The sequence below is a fragment of the Danio rerio genome, chromosome 8 (genome assembly GCF_049306965.1).
Source record: "Danio rerio strain Tuebingen ecotype United States chromosome 8, GRCz12tu, whole genome shotgun sequence".
Lineage (NCBI taxonomy): Eukaryota > Metazoa > Chordata > Actinopteri > Cypriniformes > Danionidae > Danio > Danio rerio.
Window position 1 is genome coordinate 12,576,110 of NC_133183.1, and position 21,767 is coordinate 12,597,876.

Here is a 21,767-nt window from a genome sequence, read left to right on the forward strand (position 1 = left end):
GAACCGCCTGACGTTCGACGCGCTCAGAAAATCCGATGGGTTTGACGTCATGCCGTCGCTCTCATGTTCGTCACAGAAAACAAACTTCCACACTTTTTGCTAGAATTAGAATTAAGCAGAAGGTAAATCAATTTTAATATAACTTACCAAAATTAAAATTGTATTTGGCGTAAATTAATTTGATATACACTATAAATGTAATTATAATAAAATATTTTTGTTGTTTTACACGAATGTCGTTATAAATGTTACATGTTCTGTATAAATCGTCACTTTTATTGCAATCGTTATGTAAATCAAGCACGTTCTGTTAATTTAAGTTCATTATCATCAATAAAAACGACTAAATCTCTCTTTTTAAGGGAAAACATTAGATAGGTGAAGTGAGCTTTACGCATTTGGCTTTTATCCAACGTGACTTGCTTAACATTTATGCTCTACATTTTATTATTGCTGGAAAAAAAAGATGAAATCCAGTCAAGGCATAATTTCTCAAAGTTTAATATGGCTAAACCGCAAATTAGACCGTTAATCATAAGCGTCACACGAACCCATTATCATTAATGCAGCATTGATCTTCATATATCAGTAATTGGAGTTGATGTTTCTTATTCTCTGCTTTTAGTGGGCGACTCTACGTGCATCTTTTCCATTTCCTCATTAAAAAAATACATAAAACAATTTAAATCACTGTATAAAGTATATAAAGGAATATTTTAAGTTATTAACTCAATCATTTGGTGGCGGAGTGTGTATGGGTGTTTCCCAGTGATGGGTTGCAGCTTGAAGGGCATCCGCTGTGTAAAACATATGCTGAATAAGTTGGCGGTTCATTCCGCAGTGGCGACCCCTGATTTATATAGGGACTGAGCTGAAAAAATGAATAAATGGCTTTTATAGAGATGTAACAGTCACGTCTCAAATAAAAAAAACAGTTTTACATTGGAATCTGTTGTTATCACGTGACGTTTTCTTATGGGAAAAAGCGTGAAGGAAATATACACTCACCGGCCACTTTATTAGGTACACCTGACCAACTACTCGTTAATGCAAATTTCTTATCCGCCAATCACGTCAGCAACTCAATGCATTTAGGCATGTAGACATGGTCAAGACGATCTGCTGCAGTTCAAACCGAGAAACAGAATGGAGAAGAAAGGTGATTTTTAGTGACTTTGAACGTGGCATGGTTGTTGGTGCCAGACAAGCTGGTCTGAGTATTTCAGAAACTGCTGAGCTACTGGGACTGTCACGCACAACCATATCCAGTGTTTATAGAGAATGGCCTGAAACAGACAAAATATCCAGTGAGCGGCAGATCTGTGAAGGCAAATGCCTTGTTGATGCCAGAGGTCAGAGGAGAATGGCCAGACTGGTTCCAGCTGATAGAAAGGCAACAGTAACTCAAATAACCACTCGTTACAACTGAGGTATGCAGAAGAGCATCTTCTGATGGCTACTTGCAGCAGGATAACGCACCATGTCATAAAGCTTGAATCATCTCAGACTGGTTTCTTGAACATGACAATGAGTTCACTGTACTCAAATGGCCACTGCAGCCACCAGAACTCAATTCAATAGAGCACTTTTGGGATGTGATGGAACGAGTTTCTCATCATGGATGTGCAGCTGACAAATCTGCAGAACCTACGTGATGCTATCATGTCAATATGGACCAAAATCTCTGAGGAATATTTCCAGTACCTTGTTGAATCTGACATAAAAAATTAAGGCAGCTCTGAAGGCAAAATAGGGTCCAACCTGGTACTAGTAAGTTGTACCTAATAAAGTGGCCGGTGAGTGTATATATCTGTAGGACTATCAGAATATATAAGTAACGTTTTGTGTCTCTTACAATTAATGTCATTAAGACTTAAACAAAACTTTTACATCAGTTTCAACTTTTTGGTTACAAAATCAACAGTTTAGATTCTAAAAGCAACATTTGGTATTGAAAAATATTAACTTGTCCAAAAAAGTATGGAGTATCAGGAAATTAGATTTACTAGTAACCACACGCAGAGAGAGAGACACACACACACACACTATAAAAATCAAATTGAAAATTAATGAGCAGAGTGCAGTATTTCGGGGAAAGATCAAAGAAAAAGCCCCCAATTAAGCAAGGTATTAAAAACAGCTCGTGAGCCACAAACAGACCGCTAATTGCAAGCAACCACTGTGGCATGAAATAAAAATCTAAAACACAAGATTACAACTTGGTTACTTTGAATTTCAATTAGAACAAAGTTGCAATAACTGGAAACAAAAGTTAGGGTTCAGGGTAAAACAAAAGGCAACTTTTAATGAAATAATTTGTAAACATAATACATTCTGCCAAACAGAGATCGCCACAGACAGCTCCAAAGCGTGTTCTTTTAGCATATCAACAGGGGGCAAACAAAACAAAAGTGTGCAGTTTAGTTCATTTCTCTTAGTTGTTCTTCAGTGTTGGGGAAAGTAATTCATTACATTATTGAGTTTCTCCTTAAAGAAGTAACTAGTTGCGTTACTTGGTTACTTCTCATGGAAAATAATGCGTTATGTTACCTTTAAGATAATTTTTCATACTGTACCTGCCTGAGGACTGATCTCTTTCAGAACTTGCAGGGTATTTTTTTAAAAATAGAGGAGCTCTGCATTTAACGACACACTGTATAACCTTCATTTACCTTTAAAAAAAAAAATACAAATAGAAAATTGTTACCTTCTGAGAACTTCCCGACGCTATCCATGCCGTATACAGATTAATGATAAGTTGAAAGCAGTGTGCTTGCTACTTTAATATTTTTGTCTTATTAGTAAAATCAGTGTCTGTTGAGACAATCCCTTTTTCATCCATGCATTCAGAATAATGAAAATACTTCCATTTCAAAAATGTAAAGCTCTGCCATCTTGGTTTCTCCCTGTTCCCGCGGGGAGTTCATTTTCTCATGAGTGCAGGATTTAACGAGATTACATTTATTCATTTTCTTTTCGGCTTAGTCCCTTTATTAATCTGGAGCCACCACAGCGGAATGAACCGCCAACTTATCCAGCATGTCTTTACACAGCGGATGCCCTTCCAGCTGCAACCCATTTCTGGGAAACATCCATACACACTCACACACACACATAAACTACGGACAATTTAGCTTACCCAAATCGCCTGTACCGCATGTCTTTGGACTGTGGGCGAAACCAGAGCACCCGGGGGAAACCCACGTGAACACAGGGAGAACATGCAAACTCCACACAGAAATGCCAACTGACCCAGCTGAGGCTCAAACTAGTGACCTTCTTGCTGTGAGGCGACAGGGCTACCCACTGCACCACCGCAGCAAAACATTTAGGTATACAGTGTCTGTAAGCAATAATAAAAAAAATTTAAAAAGTGTTTAGTTCCTAAGCAATAAATCCACTTATTAGTAAATAAATACTTATTGTAATTTATACAGTTAAAAGTCAACATTGCACATATGAAGCATTTAGATGTACAATACCTGACGAAAGTCTTGTCACCTATCCAAGTTTTAGGAACAACAAACAATAACTTGACTTCTAGCTGATCATTTGGTATCAGAAGTGGCTTATATGAAAGTCAAAGGCCTCTAGATTACACTTATTTTTACCAAAATACAATATGATAATTCCTTGATTTTTAATTATTTAATTAGGACAGGAAGGGTTTGACTTAGCTTAGACAAAAGTCTAGTCACTTAACAGCAATAACGTCCAGTATAGAATATAAAGTCATGGTGTAGTGGAAAAAGAATGAATATTGTTTTTGATTCCCATGAGCTTGGAGGACTGCATTCATTCATCTCTCCAAAGCCTCAAATAAGTTTATTAATAAATCATCTGGGATGTCAAAGAAAGCATTCTTGCAGGACTCCCAGAGTTCATCAAGATTCTTTGGATTCATCTTTAATGCCTCCTCCATCGTACCCCAGATATGCTCAATAATGTTCATATCTGGGGACTGGGCTGGCCAATCATGGGAGCCAAAAAAAGTCTGTGTTTGTGCACAGAGAAAATGAACATGTCATTATTTCATCATTTTATTGTGTATTTCTTAAAAACATTACAAATAGAGTTAAACAGGAAAATGAACTTATCGTCTATCATAAGACACAAAATTATTATAAAATGAAAAAAAAACGACAGCCCCTAAAGCTTTGGAAAACACCTTTAAGCAAACACAAATGTGAGTTGTGGAATTCCAGAGACAGTGTGCAGTTCATGATTTTGGGAAAGCATATTTTCTGTATGCACTACAACACTATAGCTCACTTGTGTTTTAAAGGCTATTTTCCTATATTATTTATTTGTTTGACAGGAAAAAAAACTAAGCTATTTAAAATAAAAAAGCTGAATATCAGACGTTGCGGAACATTTACTTTTGCAAAGTCTGTGCATGGTGTTCAAAAGTCCTGTCTAATGTTCTCCTTGTTCTCGTCGCCCTGCTGCTGCTTCATCTGCGCCACTTCATTCTCCAGCTGCACGATGGCGCGCTCGATCTCATAGTTCTTACTGACGAGAGACACCCAGCTGTGAAAACACGAGCAGAAATATGTGAGTCAACGAACTGACTACGACATTTTCTGGAACGAGTTGAACATAATGCAGTACTGACTTGGACTCAAGTTCTCTCAGTTTGGCTCCTCCAGCCAGCTGATCGTTTTTGCGCTGCCAGTTCAGGTCTTGTATTTCCTTTCTAAAAGAAAAACAAACACACTTAGGTTGAGTTAGAGTAGAGATTTATTATTTTTGAATCCATTCAGCCGATCTCTGCTGCGTAATATCATTGTGCAAGCTGCCAGACATGGTACCGCAGTAAAATGTCTTGATTATTACACCTTAATCAGAGTATTGTTCCCAGATATATGAGAATATCTCAACTTTTCATTTTCTGTTGGTCCAACTACATCACAGGTGTCAAACTCAGTTCCTGGAGGGCCACAGCGCTGCAGTTTAGCTTTAACCCTAATTGAACACACCTGATCAAACTAGTTGAGTCCTTCAAGCTTATTTGAAATCTAAAGGCTTGTTGAAACAGGGTTGGGAATAAGTGCAGAGCTGTGGCCCTCTAGGAATTGAGTTTGACATCCCTGAAGCACATGATAAAACTACAAAAGAGTCAAGCGTTAAATAGGAAAATGAACTAATCTCTTTGGTCATTTGAGCGAGATGCTAATGGTCTAATCCGATTCAATAATCTATGCTAAGCTAAGCTAAAAGTGCTCCCTCCAGACCAGAAGATTATCAGAATGGATTAAAACTCAACTGTTGAACTCTAGGAGGATTATTTTTAAATAGAGTGCTCCTTAAATATTACATTTGGAAGTCAATTAAACCACACATACAACATCCAAATAGTAAGTAAACTTAATAGACAGATAATGTGCTTACCTTACATTCTGCAGCTCTTTTTGTGAATTTTCAATCATCAAGGCCAAGTTACTGTGTCACAGAAAAGACGACCAGTTATGATCAGCATAATGAATAAAAGAGTAATATGTGCCTCTACCTGTTAAAATGATTGATGACTTACAGCCCTGCCTCTTCTAGGGCGGGATTTATGGTTTAAACCACACTCCTTTTAGGACAGGACTTTGTTTAAACCCCGCCCCTTTTCATGTAAACGTTGCACTTCCAGTAATTAGTTTTAAACAGTTTCATCAAATTAAATTATATATTATAATTCCGCTAATTAAATTGTAATCAAATTAATTAAATTATATTACTGCATCAATTAAATGATAGTTCCTGCAATATTCATCAAAATATTTAAATTATCACAACTGATATTATGATGTAATCAAAATAATTTATTCAATTCACCTATAGTGCATGTTTTTGGACTGTGGGGGAACCAGGGGGACCCGGAGGGAACCCACGCCAACATGGAGAGAACATGCAAACTCCACACAGAAATGCCAACTGACCCAGTCGGGGCTCACACCAGAGACCTTCCTGCTGCGAATAGACAGTGCTAACCACTGAGCTACCGTGCCACCCAGTAAACTATTAACTTAATTATATTTAATTTTGTTGTTTTGTATTATATTACAATTAATACTAATAAATATTAATACACTATATTAACACTATAAACATTTAAATTTCTGTTAAGCTGTAACTATTTTGTGTTTACCCTGTTTGTTCGATGTGTGCGTGTTAGGATGTGTGCGATGATCAGGAAAACATCCACTGACCATTTACAATACCCCAACAGCTGTTTGAGTAAGATAGATTGATATTAAATATAGATCACACATCTGTTGAGAGTGTGGTGTGTGTGTGTGTCTCCTGCTAAGTAGTATATGTTGTCAGGTGATTAGGAAGTGTGATATCTATATATAGGCTGTGTGCATGGGCAAAGGTTTGATTATGTGTAGGTGTGTGTGCAGTTGGAGGATTGAGTATAGGTGTGTGTGTGTGTGTGTGTGTGTGTGTGTGTGTGTGTGTGTGTGTGTGTGTGTGTGTGTGTGTGTGTGTGTGGCGGCATGTGTGGATATACTATCTATACTCAAACCTCCAACCGCACACAATTACCCACAGTCACACCCACACAGTCACGCTCAAACCTTTGCCCGCATACAAGACACACATAAGCACATAGTCGGTTGCCTGTAAATATATAGATATGCAATATCTTCACACTTCCTAATCACCTAAAAACATATACTACTTAGCAGGAGACACATCCAACAGATTGTGAACCATATCTGATTTGAATCTATCTTACTCAGACAGCTGTTGGGGTTTTGTGAATGGTCAGTGGATGTTTTCCTTATCATCGAACACACGCACACATGGGATAAACAGAATAGTAAGGCTAAACAGAAATTAAAATGTTAGTTTATTAATCAATATAAAATGTAATATAATACAATAAAAATATGTATAAAATTAGCTTATTCAAAATAATATAATCCTAATAATTTTAATAGAATAATTAAAATAATAACAGTTTAATTAATATAATTATTTAAATTACATTATAATATCAGTTGGAATAATTGAATTAGTTCGATAAATATGGCAGAAATTATAATTGAATTAATTTGATTACAATCGAATTAGCGGAATTATAACATAATAAATTGATTAAACTGTTTATAATCTGATTATAACGTTAACGTCAAGTATAACGTTTACATTAAAAGTGGCCGGGCTTAAAACAGGAGTCCTGCCCTAAAATGGGCCAGGCCAAAAGTCAATCATTTAACAGGTAGAGGCCTATGTTACTCTCTAACAAAACCCAATTAAAATAAACAGTTCTTTAATCAAAGTTCATGATCTCGCAAAATCAAAATAAATCAACACAGTAGGGGTGTGTGATATTTATCATCTACAACAGTGGTAGGAAACCCGTCAATTTTATATTTAATATTGCGTCCCGTCAATAAGGTTTTACAGTTTAAAAATTATAACTGACTAGAAAACGACTTACTATTGAAAATACAATTACAACTCCTTTCTATTGTAATTTATTTTAAAGCAAAAATAATTATATTTACAATGAAAGGACATTTCGACTAATGCATGTGTGTGACGCTGGGGATTCACATATTTACATACAATTTTAAATTCATAGACTTTCCATAGATTTTGGACTAATAATGCAGATGAAAACGCATTTGCAGAATAAACTCTGATGTAGTGAACATTACACCCACATGACTAATCAATCAGCTGTCACTGTTATGCTTGCCTTGTTTACTGCCGGTTACTAGATTACCAATACTACTGCAAATTATTGCATTGATGATTCATTGCATGAACTGTTCATAAACAGTCACTTGCTTAATTTATGAAAAGTCTGAATTACTATTATTATTACTATAAAATTATCAATCGCCAAATACGACTTGTACTTGCCTTTTGGCAGATATTACTGTCATATTTATGTATAGCTATGTTTCCATCCAAAGATGTTAATTAAAAATATGCGCCAAACTGGATTATCGCATAAAAGACATGTGAATAAGGTAACTTTTACATCCAATGAGTCAAAGAGAACAAAACCGTCACTTCCTGATCAACTGGTGCTAAACATCAACAGTAAAAACCGTATTTACTCAGAAGACGATGCAGACATGCAAAGAATGTGTGGTGGCGTTTGAAGGCGTGAGAAGCGGAGCACAGCCACTCTTGACAGTTCTGGAGGTAATTAATAATATAATAACTCTAATACTGAAACAATTAGGACGTTTTAAAATGACCAAAACAACATTTCAGATGTTTAACAATGTGCTCAGCCTGCTGGTTTGTCCATTCACACACAATTCTATCATTACATGACCAGTATTGGGGAGTACCTAGTTACATGTATCGCCATTACATAACTTAATTACAAAATAAAAGTAACAGTAATTTGTTACAGTTACTGAGAAAAACTGTGTCATTAAATTACAGCTACTTATGAAAAAGATTACAAATGGGGTTACATCTAAAAAATGGTAAAAGTAGTGATGCTACTAGCTTAACTACATTTCTCGGTAGCATCGCTACTAGGGCTGCACGATTAACCGAAAAAAGATCACGATCTCGATTTGAGCCTACACAATCTTAATTCAGCTTTTCTACGATTTAGTCAATTATATTTTTGAGGTCAGGAGAGAAGCAAGGCAGTCGCACAAGTCTTCACAGCAACATAAACACCTTCAAATGGTGTTAAAAATAGAGCTGTAAACCTACTGTGGTCTCACAGTTCGGTTACGATTATCATGCCATCGATTCGGTTCAATTCGATATCTCGGTGCATCACGGTGCTTTTCATACATAGTTTTATATATTGTACACAGCAGAAATTGTATTAAACTGTATGAATATATTCATATTTATTTACTATTTGTAATACAATTTTGTCATTTAATACAAACAGTCAGATATATAAACTGTACCTTTAAACAACCCGAGCATTTAGCAAATAATATAAATAACTAGCTCGCTTTCTGATCCTTGTCTAGTTCTCTTACACCTCTTTGATTGGTCACACCCTCAACAAAAATGGTTGCGATTGGCTCTTAAGCGCTGCGCTCTTCACAGATGAGTGATCCTGATAAGCGGCAGGCGGCCGCGGCGATCACAGCTGATCTATGATCAAAAAAACTCAGCAGACACGCGCTCGTGTCTGAACCTAGAAGTAACGCTGTAAAACAGTCGAGAGGAGAAGAAAAGTCACGCCAGCGGGTCAAATGGACCACAGTGTGAGTGTGTGTGATTGTGTGTGTGTGCGTGTGAGTGAGAGAGAGAGAAATGGTCTCAGTCGCAGTGAAATAGGGGCTTTGCTGTAAATGTCAGTGAAAGACTGATCCAGCAAACACATGCAGTGAAATTGTGCACAGTTTATGAGTTTTAAGTCGTTGGATCATTGTAAATACTTGCACTCGCCTCCCTCGCAACGGAGTGCATATGAGATAAATGACGTCAGTACATAATAACCTGTTGTGATTATTACTGAATTGTTACTGATAAATGATCATATCGCATTTTAGATTTATGATTACGACAAGCATTTGATAGGTTTTTTCTTTCATAGAGAACACAAAGTGTTGTGCATGAAAATAAATGTTTACTGTGTCAGTATCACTGTAAACATGCTTTGGAACAGTAAAATTAATAACCCTAGCCCATATATAAAGGAAATATAATGGTCTAATGTTGTCAATGACAGATGACAAGCACATGTCTTAAACATAATAAATCAACTTTATAATTATGAAAAGTTATATTCTGATGTCATCATTTTACTGTGAATTAACAAACAGGACATATTGAAGTTCAAGTATAATCAAGTGTAATCAGTTAGTTTATTTTTATAAAGTAATTAAAAAGTTTTTTTAGTTTTTTAATAGGGTAATTTGTAATCTGTGATCTATTACATTTCCAAAGTAACCCCCCCAACACTGCACATGACCTCTTATAACAAACTAATGCTCATCTTGGTGTTTCCATCAATAATTTTTTTAAATGCATCTCCAAAATGAGCATAAAAATAGGTGGATGGAAACATAGCTAATGACAGGCCTAATACAGCCAAGGTGACCGACTAAAAACACTCACCGAATTATTACATGATTAATTATTATTGCTTTCAAACAGAACAGATATACTTTTTGAAAAGGTACATTATATTGTAGAACTGCAGATTAACTATTAATACATTTGACATTTGTAACTTTTTCTAACTGTGATTGTAATGTAATAATGCACATCTTTTATAAAGCTGTTTTGGAACAGTAAAATAATACTCATTTACAATAATTTAATAGAAACAGCTTCATATTTCTGTCAATATCACACACCCCTAGAGTATAGAAAGTCTGATTTGCATCAAAAGATGTGAATAGTCTGATTTAAGTCAGTTCACTCACTCATTAGACATCTTCCATGCATTGGTTCCATACTGAGCCATGAGCTCCAGGTTCTCAATGCGCACCGCCTGATGCTCCAGCTGCGCCATAGAGTTATTCACACAGTCCTGCCACGCTGTCATGTCGTTCTTCTGTCCGGACGATGGAGCGGGAAGCTCATATCTAAACAAACAAGTGCAAGAATGTGAGCTCGATCAACAAATTAGTAATTATATTAGGGTAAGCCTATTACTGTATGTGCACTCTGGGAATGAATGAATGTAGAGGAATTGATAATTATGTCATCGCATTGTTATGACAATCACAACCAACCGGTAAGCTTCAAGACCTGATTTCAAGTTTTGGCCTGATCTTGAGTCTCATCAGTTTGTTTGTTTCTTGATTTTGCTTATCGCTGTCAACAATGGATTTGGTTTCAAAAATTTCTGATTTTCAGAAATCTACACAACAGTGAACAGCAACTTATTGAATTATAATATATTCCTCAATGAAAAGGACAAATGCTCTTTAAGGAAGGGGGGATTTTACAGAGCTAACCACTTCTTAAATGTTTGAGTTGGACAATAAAACTCAAGTAAAGAAAATGACATACTCATAAATAAACAAACTATAAATTAAATAAAACTACTTTCAGGACAGTCAGAAACCTTGGAGTGGTTCTTGACCAGCTGAAATTTACAGACCACATAGCCACAACTGCCCGGTCATACTTGATCAAATTCAAGCTACAGTCATTCACCTACAAAACGTGGCTCTGCACACGTTTACTTAAAGTGATTTAAAGTGCTTTTTTATCCTTATATGCAAGTTGTTTGGAAAAAAAAAAGGCATCTGGTAAATGAATTAATGCAGATGTTAACAATTTATTATTTCTTTGATGCATGTTTATGCAAGTAGCCCCAGACCTACAAGTTGCTCAATTACTATATGGTACAGTACAATCTGATTGGTGGAATACTTTTACGAGTTTTAGGTTTATGAGTATTATAGTACTTCCCTATCCACTTTGAAAGTACATTTTTACAGACAGTTTTAACTTTTGCTCAGTAAATTGACCTCTTCATACTGAGCAGCTCCATGGGTTGACGGGCAGCCAGTCTCTCAAACTCATTCCTCATGATTTCTGTCTGATGAGAACAAAAGCAGAATATAAGATTACAGTGTGAACAAGTAGAAAAGGAGCAGAAAATATTTCTCATCTTTTATTTACCTCAAAAGCAGAGAAATCTGGTGTGGGCAAGTAACTCAAGTAGTTTTTAGTTGGTCTGTATCGTCTCGTCTCTTCCTCCACCAAAGCAGCGGCCTAAAATCCATCAAACCCGATTATTTCTCGATTTAATAAAGATCACTGTAATACCAAACCATACTTAATCCACAAAAACGAAGGATTAAATATCCAAACTGTCTTGTTTATGCAACAGAACTAGCCGTTAGCCAACTGCCAGCAAAGTAAATATTTATTCTTCATCGTTTTAAAAAGACAGAAAGCACAAAAATACATATTCAGTGTACTTACGGCTTCTCTGACCCCTGTGGCATCATAACCCTGGTCGAAATAAGGCAGGGCATCAACAAAAACATCACCAGCGACTGATGCTGGTCCTGCCATCCTGAACAAACACACGCTTCGCGCACTGCTTCTGCTAGGATTACATTGAACGTCAAACGGAAGGTAGGCGCCATCTTGTGTTTCGGAGAGAAAACGCGCCATCAGTTTATTTAGCGCGAAAGTTTGACAGAAAGTAAAAAGAAAACACATTGAAGTCACAAAAAACATGCTATCCAGTGAAAGTATGGTCACCCAAAGTTGTCTGTTTTTTTTATGATCTTCTCAAAATGTTGCTAATGAAACTTACCTTTTTTGCTGCTTTGCTTTTTTCATAAAAAACATTCAAATGTCAAGTTTTTTAAATGTTGTAAATTGTGGAACAAGCATTCACCAAACAAGTATATTAAGCAAAAAAACATTTGTTGAAAAAATGAAAAATGAAAAATGGTAACACTTAATATAAGTACCCTCTATTTTACTTATTACTGCCTTATTGGCTCACAAGTTATTTATTTTACCCAATGGTTGAGTTAAAAATATTTGGTGCTTTGTTGGGTTATTTTGAAACTTTATTGGGTTATTTATTAATAACTCATCCAGTTGGGTTAGATATTTGGTGTTCTGTTAGGTTATTTTTAACCTTTATTTACTTAATAACTCAACCAGTTGGGTTAAAAATGTAGAATTTCAACAGTCTACTGATTTAACTGATACAGAACAGCTTTATTGTTATGTGTACATAATGATGTTTTTGCGTTAAAAAGTTTAAGGTCTAACGCAATACATTCTTTTAATCAAATTACCTCTCCATGTCATGTGTTTTATATCCACCAGCACTCTGAATTGTTAATAATACAAACACCTCATAGCCGATCTATATTAAACAGATAAAACCCCTTAAGTGTCTGGAACTTTAAATGCAATGGAAATAAAGCATTTTCAATATTTTTTAAACTGTATGTTATTTATTTACACAGCCATAATTATAAAATAATACTAGTACTAATAGTAGCAATACCAGAATGGAGAAAAATTACATTTAATCAAAATAACCAAATGCATTGGGTTAAAATAACCCACAGTTGGGAAGTTGGTATAATAACCTAGTTGGGTTATATGTTGATGTATTTTTAATCCAAGTATTTTCACTGAGTATATAATACATTTTCTGCTTGATCTTATTCTTCATTGCTAATACTTAATACCTAAACTAAAACCTAATTATTAATAAGGAATTTATTAAGAAAACAAAGTCAGTGTTGATGGGTTTTTAATAGCAAAAATTGTCCCTTAAAATTGTCTCTAGAGGAGCACCAGCACTGCATGTTTTGGATGTCTCCTTCGTTACACTCATTACAGGTCTTTCAGTCTCCACTAATGAGCTGATGATCTGAATCAGGTGTGTTTGGTGAAGAAGACATGGGAAATGTGCAGAGCTGGTGGTCCTTCAGGAATATGGTTTGAGAAACATTACCTTAAAATAAAGTGAGTGTATTATAAAATAAAGTATATTCCTATTATTTAGTGAAATATTAGCAAAATGTATTCTTAGCTGGGATACGAGTTATAAACTCTCATTTTATTACAAAATTCCTATATATTAAAAACTCATGGCTATTCACATTTGCTGGATATTCATCAGAAGTTCTACACCGAAAACGGCAATTATTTGATTCACACTGAAGGGCGGCACGGTGGCTCAGCGGTTAGCACTGTCATCTCACAGCAAGAAGGTCGCTGGTTTGAGTACCAGCTGGGCCAGCAGGCATTTCTGTGTGGCATTTGCATGTTCTTCCCGTGTTGATGTGGGTTTCCTCTGGGTGTTCCGGTTTCCCCCACAGTCCAGAGATATGCGCTAGGTGAATTAAATTGTCTGTAGTGTGTGTGTGTGTGTGTGAGTGTGTGTGTGTTTGTGTGTGTGAATGAGTGTGTATGGGTATAGTGTGTACAGGGTATGGAATAGTTGGCAGTTAATTCTACTGTGGTGACCTCTGAAATAAAGACTAAGCTGAAGGAAAATGAATAATTTACACTGCTTGTGGACACCTGCATCAAAAACGTGTTTTTTATTTTAAAATGTTACAAAAACTGTAGTTTATCTACAAAAACAAATCAAAACTGTACAAAATGTAAAAGCCTCTGAAAAACTGAAAGATTTGCCTTAATATTTCGCAAAAAGAGGCAAAGAAATAAATGTTTGACATTTACAATGAAAGAATTTCTGTGCATATGAAAAACAATCATAAATTAATTAGTAAAGGGGAATTGAAGTCAACCTTCATCATATTTTTTTAAAACTAAACATTAAAACAAACTTCCCACCCTATTGTTTGTTTGTTTTTTTAAAATGACGTAAAAATCATATAAACATAAACATCTCAAATAACCCAACGCAAGTCATTCTGCATTCATAGTCAGTTTTTCTTCCTTATTTATCAAACCTACATTAACATGACACAGACTCCTCCTCTTCCTCTTCAGTTGTCTTTGTTCCTTGTGCTTATGAACTCATTTCCAGCCTTTTCCTCTATTGGCCACAGAACGGCAAATCTGAGGCTTAGAAATGTCAGAGCAGAACGAGTTGATTCCAGTCTTGAGCTCATCTCCACCCTTGAGTATTCACAGAAGAGGAACCGACGTGCTGCTTGAGTCACGTTTTTGAACAACAACAAAAACCTTCTGACACCCTTCTCTATTTCTTCTGCAAGAATTTCATTTTATTTCCTGAAAACAAACAAACAAACAAACTTGTGAGTAAAAGGATAAGAATGCAGTTAAAGTCACAATTATTAGCCCTACTGCGAATTTTTGTTTCTTCAAATATTTCCCAAATGAACAGAGCAAGAATTTTTTCAAAGTATTTCTATAATATTTTTTTCTAATATAGAAAGTCTTTTTTATTTTGGCTAGAATAACAGCAGTTTTTAATAAAAAAAATGTAAAAAAAAAACATTTTAAGGTCTATATTTTTAGCCCCCTAAGCAAATCTTTTTTTCGATAGTCTACAGAACAAACTGCTATTGTTAACTGCTACTGCTATTATGGATTATGTTACACAACGGCCTCTTTTTTTAACAATCTAGGCACAAAGTCTAAAGCACACGGCACAAAAGCATTAGGGGCATGTTTGAATCTACTTTTGCTATTTTACGGACGGAAAAATACACTTTGCTCCCAGGCACATGGTCTAACAGGGTTGTGCTTGTTCTCTTAGGGCCTACTCACACTAAGGTATCCGAACCTTGCCCAGGCCCGTTTCCTGGATCGTTTGGAAAGTGTGAGTGCTCTGAACTGGGCTAGGGCACGGTTCACTTGGCCAGCCCTGGCCCGGTTTGAAGAGGTGTGCCAGAACGCAGTTCACTTGGGCTTTGGCGCGGTACGCTTGTGTGTGAGTGCAAAGTGAGCCAGAGCCTGAAACTGAAGACGAGGCGTGACTTTTACAGGACTGTTTGATATGGATTAATTAATCATTCTTACTGTTCAATGAACACAAACGGTCATAGATTATTAAAGATGCAAACCACAGCAGCGCACCTTTAGCAAACCTCCTAATCCCTGCAGCACGAGGGCTTTATGATTGTTTATGAGTGTCGGATCTGTTCAGCAAAAAAAAAAAAGTGGCGGATCTGTTCAGCAAAATATTTGACTGCGTGTCACTATATATCAAACGACTAAACCGATATAACTAAAGAAATCTCCACTGTGCCAACCGAGAGCGTTTACCGAACAGCGCATCATCGATGACGTAAGCGTGCCCAGGCCCGAATGTAATGTGAGCGCTGGCCGTCGGGGGAGACGGGAGGAGGGAAAAACGTGCTTTGGCCCAGTTTAAGGCAACTGTACATAGTGTGAGTACGCTCTTAGGCCGTACTCACACTAGGTACAGTTGCCTCGAACCGGGCCAAAGCATGCTTGTGCCCCCTCCCGTCTCCCCCGACGGCCAGCGCTCACACCATATCGGGCCTCGGCACGCTTACGTCATCGCTGCTGCGCTGTTCAGAAGCGGTCTCTATGGCAAGCCTTTTTAGCATTTAAATCTTTGTTCTGACTCCATAAATATATTTCGAGATATCTCTAATTATATTTTGACTAGTCATAATTATAATTCGACTAGTCAGAATGACAATTAGACATATCTGCAATTACAATTGTACTAGTACGAAATCAGATTGGAGATAACTGCAAATATATTATGACTAGTCATATTCCTCCATTGACTTCCATTGAAAAATATTTGCAGATATCTCTAAATGAGTTTTGACTAGTCACAATTGTAATTAGAGATATCTCTGAGTTTTTACTAGTCATAATACATTTGGAGATGTCTTTAATTCATCATATTTAGAGATATTTACAAATATATTTACTAATAGTCGAATTACAGTTGTAGATATCTTGAATTGGATTTTTGACGAGTCAAAACTCATTTGGAGATATCTGCAAATATTTTTCAATGGAAGTCAATGGAGGAATATGACTAGTCATAATATAGTTGCAGATATCTCCAATCTGATTTCGTACTAGTACAATTGTAATTGCAGATATGTCTAATTGTCATTCTGACTAGTCGAATTATAATTATGACTAGTCAAAATATAATTAGAGATATCTCTAAATATATTTATGGATAGTCTGAACAAGGTTTAAATGCTAAAACGGCTTGCCATACGCTCTCACCCAGTAGCACAGTGGAGATTTCTCTAGTTATATCCTTTCAGTTGTTTGATATGCCGTCAAATATTTCGCCAAACAGTCCTTAGGGATGCGGGGACACGCAGTCAGATATTTCGCCGAACAGATCCGCCACTTTTGGCACTCATAAACAATAATAAAGCTCTCGTGCTGCAGGAATGAGGAGGTTTGCTGAAGGCGCGCAGCTGGCATGCTGTGAGGAGTTCTCGACTTTAATAAACTACGGCAGTTTGCGTTCACTGAACAGTAAGAATGATTAATAAATCCATATCAAACAGTCCTTTAAAAGTCACATCTCGCTTTCGGTTTCGGGCAAAGCCCAAGTGTACCGCGCTTAGGCACACCTCTTCCAACCGGGCCAGGGCCGGCCAAGTGAACCATGCTTGAGCGCGATTCAGCGCACTCACACTTCTCAAACGATCCGGGAAACAGGCCTGGGCACGGTACGGATGGCATAGTGTGAGTAGGCCCTTAATAAGTTATGGGTGTGTTTTGAGCATAACGTGCATTAAACCAATCAGAGTCTCATCTCCCATTCTCTTTAAGAATCAGTTGTGTCGTGCCATGGCGCATTTGTTATTTACATGACGGGCTTTGTAAGAGGACAAACTGAACATTTTACTAGCGAGAAAGCAGTTAAACAGACCGTCTGCAGAACGAGGATAAAGAACAAGCCACTTCCAATAACCCTATTTAATTTCTCTTACTTTACTATTTCTCATTATGTTACTCCATTACTTTGGTGGATAAGGAAATGGTGTTGTACACACTTCACAGAGGACATCCATTAGTCTACATATTTCATTTTGTTTGTTAAGTGCAAAGATTTGTTTTAAAATTACTTTAAACTCAGTTCTCATTTACAGCAAATGAATAAATGAACAATAATAGCGTAAAAAAACTCGTCCTATTTTTATGATCCATATGGTGACGCATACATCTCCAAAACCCGACAGGTGGACAAATAAAAACTTGTTTTATTAAAACAAATATAAATATGCATATAATAGATAATACTGCTAATAATAATAACAATACAAATGCCAATTGTTATAAATAAACTGAAAAAAGAGTTGTTATTATTAGAAATATTATTAGAGTCATTTATTAGAAATGAGTTATTAAAATGATTTTGTTTAGAAATGTGTTGAAAAAATCTTCTCTCTGTTAAACAGAAACTGGGAAAAATATACAGGAGGGATATTAATTCTGACGTCAACTGTAAATACTTCTCCGTCTTTACCATTTCATTTCAGAGTGATTAAAAAGCAGTAGAAAAGATTTACCGAGGCCTTTGAGAAATCTGTTGACTCCGCTGGTTTCAGGTTCAGGATACGAATCCAGATATTCTGCAGCTCTCAGTTCAAACAAGCCTGTTAAACCAGAATGAAACATGACTTAAAGGGATAGGTTACCTAAAAACTATTTATTCACTCTCAAGTAAATATCTTCATGAGTTTTTTTTCTGTTGGACAAATAGGAAGATATTTTGAAGAATGTTGTTGATTTTCATTATGAAAAAAAAATGCTATGGAAGTCAATGTTTGTACTTGTAGCTTCATTTGTGCTCTTCAGAAACCTAAAAGTGATGTCACGCTTGGTCCATCCATATCTTTTAGGCCGTACTCACACTAGGTACAGTTGCCTCGAACCGGGCCAAAGCACGCTTGTCCCCCCTCCCGTCTCCCCCGACGGCCCGCGCTCACACCATATCGGGCCTCGGCACGCTTACGTCATCGCTGCTGCGCTGTTCAGAAGCGCTCTCTATGGCAAGCCTTTTTAGCATTCAAATCTTTGTTCTGACTCCATAAATATATTTAGAGATATCTCTAATTATATTTTGACTAGTCATAATTATAATTCGACTAGTCAGAATAACAATTAGAGATATCTGCAATTGCAATTGTACTAGTACGAAATCAGATTGGAGATATCTGCAAATATATTATGACTAGTCATATTCCTCCATTGAAAAATATTTGCAGATATCTCTAAATGAGTTTTGACTAGTCACAATTGTAATTAGAGATATCTCTAACTGAGTTTTTAGTCATACATTTGGAGATGTCTTTAATTCGTAATATTTAGAGATATTTACAAATATATTTGAAGATATCTCTAATTAATTTACTAATAGTCGAATTACAGTTGTAGATATCTTGAATTGGATTTTTGACGAGTCAAAACTCAGAGATATCTGCAAATATTTTTCAATGGAAGTCAATGGAGGAATATGATTAGTCATAATATATTTGCAGATATCTCCAATCTGATTTCGTACTAGTACAATTGTAATTGCAGATATGTCTAATTGTCATTCTGACAAGTCGAATTATAATAATGACTTGTCAAAATATATAATTATGTCAAAATATATAATTATATCTCTAAATATATTTATGGATAGTCAGAACAAGGTTTAAATGTTAAAACGGCTTGCCATACGCTCTCTCACTCAGCAGCACAGTGGAGAGTTCTCTAGTTATATCGTTTCAGTCGTTTGTTATGCAGTGACATGCAGTCAAATATTTCGCCAAACAGTCCTTAGGGATGCCGTGACACGCAGTCAGATATTTTACCGAACAGATCCGCCACTTTTGGCGCTCATAAACAATCAAAGCTCTCGTGCTGCAGGAATGAGGAGGTCTGCTGAAGGCGCGCAGCTGGCGTGCTGTGAGGAGTTTGCGTCTTTAATAAACTACGGCAGTTTGCGATCACTGAACAGTAAGAATGATTAATAAATCCATATCAAACAGTCCCTTAAAAGTCACGTCTCGCTTTCGGTTTCGGGCTTTGGCGCGTTTCGCGCTCACACACAAGCGTACCGCGCCAAAGCCCAAGTGTACCGCGCTCAGGCACACCTCTTCCAACCGGGCCAGGGCCGGCCAAGTGAACCGTGCTTGAGCGCGATTCAGCGCACTCACACTTCTCAAACGATCCGGGAAACGGGCCTGGGCACGGTACGGATGGCATAGTGTGAGTAGGCCCTTACAGTCTGACTAAATTACAGTCTGACTAAATTAACCTATTATTAGACATCATTATCAATCATACAAAATCACTGATTGAAAGTGTTTCCAACAATATCATCCTTCAGTGTTGCAATCATTATAGTTGTTATGTGTACTTCTTTATTCTAAGAGAATAACACCATTATTTAAAGGGTTGAGACATCTGCAGTTTTGAAAGCATCCCGCAAATGTATGATGCAAATCACCATTACATGCTTCAACAATTGAAGCTTGGTGTACATAATACAAACCCATATGAACCCTGTGAATCGCTAAAATTTAACCCTTGTGTACTGTTAAAATTGACTACACTTTCGTTATGTTAGCGGCTTTTTTGCCCCATTTTCTTCCATTATAATGATATTTTTTGATTGCAAAGCTATGGAATTAAATAAGCATGCATTCTTGATTGTTGGTGGTTTTCCCTGTTGGAAAGAGGTCAAATGTGCACTTTTTACAGTTGATCATCAGTTGGCAGCATTAACCCTTTAGACAGGCTTGTGCAAAAAAGTTTTAGATTTTTATATGGAGTTTTATGAAGTAAAACAACAAATTATAGTGTGCGTGCATAAATACACTAACTATGTTCTGAGAGCTGAGGTGCTTGTTTTTATCCTCTCAAACATATAAAGGTAAGTCTGCAAAGGTCTCTCTCACGTTCTTACACACATCAATGGAAGTGTGCGAGTGTGTAAACAAAAGTGAATGAGGCAAAAACAGCCACGAACATAACAAATAGGTAGTACATTTGCCAGGAGTGTATTGTTGAATTTTTTTTTTACAGTTTTCAAAGCATTTTCCCAAAATGTGTGTCAAAATAAGATTTGTTACCAAAATCCCTCCACTTGATGAAACATATAGACAGCTACAGCCAAATTAAGACTCAAAATCAACCCAGAGTGGATGAAAACATCCTCAAAATATGTATTGGAAAACATATGAATGTGCTTTTGCATCTTAAACAACTTTTATCATCTGGTTTTATTTATTTAAGCAGTTTGATCGGCTATATGTCAAGGAGATATAAAGACCATACACACTCAGTCGCAGATCAAACTTGTGTTGAAGACTCAGGATATACGGATGAGAATTTATGCCAAGCAGAAGCTCTTACAAAGCAAAATCAAACACTTGCGATCCATAAATGCATCTCTCGCCTGTCATAGGAAATCTATGCATGCTGTCGTGGAAAATTAAGCGATGTATCTTCTCATTGGACAAGGGCATGCATAATGATGAATAATTATGAGATGATGACAGATCCTCAATTATAGTTAAGTCCAGGAGATGTATACAGCAGAAAAACTCAAAGTTAGCCAAGTTTCTCTCATACAATTAAAATGAACGCATGATAACATCGTCCTCTATGATGTAACACTAATATTATGACCTTTTAACCCTTATACGTGACTCTGGAACACAAAACCAGGCTTATGTTGCATGGATATCTTTCTTAGAATAACAAAAGATAGATTTTATGAGTCAAAATGATCAATATTCCCTTTATGACAACAATAATAAGATTATTAAATAAACATCATCACGTTCAATGAAGACTTTTAGGGTGCTTTCACACTTGCACTTTTGGTCCGCACCTGGGTTCGTTTGACGTCATAGTACGGTACGTTTAGATAGTGTGAACGTGTCTTCTGAACTCGGATGCGCACCTGTGAACCGTACCTGAAAGAGGTGGTCTGGGGTACGGTTCATGCAAACTCTGGTATGGTTCTCTGTACGACAAACTATCGTTTTCATAACATCTGTCGTGTTTTTGTGTGTCACGTTTCGTACCTTGGTGACACGCGCGGCACTGAGCCAGGGCAAACACAGTGATACACAGTGATGTTTGCTTGTCTCCTACAAAAACAGCTCCTGCAGACACTGTGTGATGTTCTGAATGTTTATAATATGTTTGCGGCAGATACACGCGAGTTGCTTTTTGTATGTCCAAAATGAAAAGCTTCAGTTAAAGCAGAATGACCGCGATGTGCGGAAGTCTTTCCATTTCGGCGCTTGTTTTCGTGACCGTCACCTAGCAGCGGCCATAAACAAAACAGCAGCTTGATGACGCAAGCTAACCGGGGTTCAGAAGGAAAAAAGACAGTATGAACACAAACCAACTGAGAAGGTGGCAGGGGGAGACAATCGAAC

General features: G+C 36.7%; 2 protein-coding genes across 3 annotated transcripts in view; both read right to left on the bottom strand.

Annotated features, from left to right (window-relative positions):
• Positions 1-4,027: 4,027 nt before the first annotated feature.
• bcas2 (BCAS2 pre-mRNA processing factor) lies at positions 4,028-12,009 on the bottom strand. The gene is given in 7 exon segments (NM_001007774.1): positions 4,028-4,530; positions 4,616-4,696; positions 5,392-5,442; positions 10,365-10,526; positions 11,421-11,491; positions 11,575-11,667; positions 11,881-12,009. Coding segments are annotated over 7 exon segments (678 nt in total). The 5' UTR covers positions 11,974-12,009; the 3' UTR covers positions 4,028-4,403.
• A 1,955-nt stretch (positions 12,010-13,964) lies between these two features.
• The window catches only part of dennd2c (DENN/MADD domain containing 2C), a 58,446-nt gene continuing 50,643 nt past the window's right edge, over positions 13,965-21,767 (bottom strand). For both annotated transcript variants that reach the window (XM_001919051.8, XM_073910090.1), the window contains 2 exons: positions 17,892-17,978; positions 13,965-14,637 (listed from right to left, as the gene is read on the bottom strand). In XM_001919051.8, coding sequence (XP_001919086.4) covers positions 14,606-14,637; positions 17,892-17,978 — 119 coding nt within the window. In that variant the 3' untranslated portion in view covers positions 13,965-14,605. The remainder of the gene's footprint in view (positions 14,638-17,891; positions 17,979-21,767) is intronic.